Here is a 3,727-nt window from a genome sequence, read left to right as displayed (position 1 = left end):
CGTCGTTAAAATCACCGTACGCATACTGTAACACAGGCGCCTAGTAACTGCATTACTGACTAATTAATAAAATAAAAAATAAAATGAATTCTAACCTTCTTTGAATCACTTTCACAACTTCCGATTACTTAGTTTTTATGTCAGGTAGGGACAGTGAGGGCCCGCAATTGTGATTAGTTGACCAATTTGTCGGAATAGAGCAATCGCAAGTTAGATTGGAGACCAATATGCACATTTTCTGGTCAGATAGGGTAAGTTTATTCATATCATAACAGGAATAATTCCGTCTCATTCCGGGTACAATATCACCTGTCTGACATTTTATACATCAAATTTGTTGCCATGTACAAACAACTCCGAAAGCAGTGGCCATATTCACCCCTTTTCAATACTGCAATTACCAAAGACGGCCCACTATTACATAAAAGAACATGACGGCTTTTTCTGACACAGATCTACACATGGCCAGATATTGCCAGAGATTTACGTAAGTTTACAGTACCTCTCAGATATTGACACCTACAAAATCAAAGTTTGGCTCCTACGTTGGATTGGTAACCCAATAGCTGACATTTTCTGAATATACTTGAAGTCATTGTTACTAACTATTTAAAATGGACTTTCCTTTGCCTAGCAAATTGAATAGCATAGTGAGCCCGCGTTACAAGCCACGAGCATATACATGTCAGCAAGATTATGACGAGAAAGTGTAGCGCCAATGAAACTGAGAGCAATGCTGCGGTGAGAAATCAGGACTTCGCTCTGAATTTTTATTCAGCCTTTCACAAGTTTTCCCAACCTGCAAGAAACATCAAGCACCCACTGGAGATTTCTTGGGGTTAGCAATGGCCAGCGGTACCATTGCACTTACACTTGGTCAAGTAAAATAACCGAACGTGACTCCACATTCATATTCGGCATATTCACGTTGTGCACTGTCATGTGTGTCGGTTATTTGGTGTTAGAATTTAGCCATGGCGAGACGAAGCCGAATCGGTTATGTCTGAGATGCAACACAGTGTTATTATGAATATACTATACAAAAAGAGTCACTGAAGGAGTACACAATCAAGCCATCCCACAAACATTAAACCACAACTCATATAACATAATTTAATAGCCGATGTTCGGAGCCGCGTTCCCTTATTTCTTTCATATCCCAACCAATGAGAAGAAACAAATTACTTATATATATAAGTATATATAAGTATATATATATAAGTATATATATATTATAATAATATGGCAATAAAATGAATGAATGAATGAATATATATATATATACATATATATATATATATATATATATATATATATATATATATATATATATATATATATATACATGTATATGTATCACATCGTTCTGAATTGGAGAGAGAACAGATAAGATGTAGACCTCTACACAGAACTATAGATCAAATTTGTAGTATTAAAGAAATCAGGTGGAAATATGAAAACGATCATTCGAAATAGAAGTAGCAAGATCAAGCTGTGTTTTATTCTGGTGGAAAGCTCACAAAAGGGAAATACGAGTGCAATCTGACCTTTCACACTTAACACTTCCCCATGTCGTCGAGCGCGGTGATTATTTTTGTGTGGGCCTACGGAGTCCAAATGAAACTGATGGTGTAGCAATAATACGCCCAGTCGTTACGCGTAAGTTAAGTTTAGGGCTTCGTAAATATATGTTTGTAATGTAATGACCGATGAGAGATAGAAACTCAGGTAATCCCAGCAGCGGAGAGTGAATTTCGGAGTTGATGGTGATTAGCGATCTGCTAGACCGTGACACCGGTGATGGCGTGCCAGCGGTTGCCCTGAACGAAGCCCCTGCAGTTGTAACCCGGAAGTATTTGAAAAAAAATTAGTATATATAGTACGGGCGTTCTCCACTATACAAAACAATGGCCGGTCCCCAGTCAGCAAGAAGCCTTCTCAACCAGATTGACGAAGATTTGGTTTGTCAAATCTGCCTAGAACGTCTTAAGGATGCCCGAGCGTTGCGATGCCAGCACAGTTTCTGCAGAGGCTGTCTGGAAGCAATGACCAGAGACGAGCGTATGATACGATGTCCAACATGTCGAGATCTCACTCCATTGCCAATGCAAGGGGTCGACGAGCTGCCGAAGAATTTCCACGTCAACAATTTAGTGACTTTGATGGAACAGCGCGAAAAGGAAAGCAGTCGCCATGGAGCTATTTGTGACGGCTGTGTTGAGGAACCAGCAACGACCAGATGCGTTGACTGTTGTGTTTTATTCTGCCAGTCATGCGCAAACGCGCATGCCCGAGGCAAGTACAAACGTCATGCACAAATATCAATAGATGAATATTCCCAGAAGTCCAGAAGGGATCCCTCGTATGAGATGTGTGAGCAACACCAAGACCAGAAACTCGAGTCGTTCTGTCAGTCATGCCAAGTTGCAACCTGTCGTCAGTGCGCTTGTCAGGGACACAGCGCCCCCAACCACCACTTGTTGCCGATAAACGAGGCACTCGGAAACTTGTTTTCACGACTGGAAATAAGAGAGGGGAAGGTAAAACAAAGGAAGAAACACATCATGGGGAGAAGGGCAAGTATTGAAAGAATGGCGGGAAAATTAGCCGTCATCCACAGCACAGAAAAGGAGAAGATCTCCTCTGCACTGTCGGAACAGCGCGGGAAAGTTCGAGATATCATGCAAGAAATTATTGGAAAGCTGGAACGTGATGCTAAGCAGAAACTAGACACTCTAGACTCTGCGTACATCACCAATAGCGGGATTCTCCAAGACGAAATGAAAGAACTGCGGTCTGCTGAACTAAAACTTGACAAAGTAGGGAACTTGGATTCTTTCAGAAGCAAGAGCGCAACGACCTTGCTGAGAACAGAAGACGCAATTTTGTCCGAGCTTGACGACGTCATCGCTCTGAGTGAAGAAGTTCAGGTTGAAAAGAGTCCTCGAGAATCCTCTGCCGGGCAGCTGCGTGAGGGCGCACTGATCCGACAAGAATCGAAACGAGCAGGGGTACTTAACGTCAACAAAATGAAAAGAATAAACAACTCAGGCGAGTTGGCAGGAGTTAATTTCATGAGATTTGTGCCAGACACAGCGGTTGATGATACAGTGCGGGAGTTTAGCGAACGGGAATTCACCATTGGAAATCTTGTTCAACGAACAGTATCTGAACAATCTTACCACCAAGACGTGTCATCGTGCAACCCACAATGAGATTAATTGCTTTCTTTCACATTTGGTGTACGTTGGCTGAAAGGACACGGAATGGGCGATTACGAATATTCAAGGCTGACGATCTTCCGTTTTAACACGCTAACCACCAACAACACATACAGTACGACTTAGTGGTGTCGCACAGTCCAACAGTGAACAGTTTAAAGCTTGCCGCACACGAGAGAAATTAGCGGTCGATTTTTCGTGAGTTGTCTTCGCGAGGCGTTGAGAGAATATCCAACGTGTTTGATATTTTTTGCCTCGCGAGGCAAGTGTGCGCAGGAGAAAGTCATTTTCCACACGTCTTATTTAACTAAAGAGCGTGTGTGGAGATCACATGACAGTGCAAAATGAAGGCCCGTAGCCTGGCCCGTCGCATTGAAAACACAGTCAGTTGCGGTTCGGTACACGGCCAATGCTGTCAAAATACATGACAAAAAAGATAGATTGGCCTATCTTTCTAATGCGTACAGCAGCCTTCGCCTTGTATTGAACCACAAGCGACTGCGGAA

The 3,727-nt window shown here is 42.4% G+C and overlaps 1 protein-coding gene across 1 annotated transcript; it reads left to right on the top strand.

Moving 5' to 3' along the window:
• The first annotated feature begins 1,907 nt into the window (after window positions 1–1,907).
• LOC139149771 (E3 ubiquitin-protein ligase TRIM56-like) lies at window positions 1,908–3,215 on the top strand. The gene has a single exon (XM_070721747.1). The coding sequence runs from the start codon at window positions 1,908–1,910 to the stop codon at window positions 3,213–3,215; it is 1,308 nt and encodes a 435-aa protein (XP_070577848.1).
• The last annotated feature ends 512 nt before the right edge of the window (window positions 3,216–3,727 follow it).

This window comes from Ptychodera flava, chromosome 2, assembly GCF_041260155.1.
Source record: "Ptychodera flava strain L36383 chromosome 2, AS_Pfla_20210202, whole genome shotgun sequence".
NCBI classification, from domain to species: domain Eukaryota; kingdom Metazoa; phylum Hemichordata; class Enteropneusta; family Ptychoderidae; genus Ptychodera; species Ptychodera flava.
This window is presented reverse-complemented; position numbering and strand designations above follow the sequence as displayed.

Coding starts and splice junctions, on each gene's coding strand:
- LOC139149771 (XM_070721747.1), top strand. CDS start 1,908: ATGGCCGGTCCCCAGTCAGCAAGAAGCCTTCTCAACCAGATTGACGAA.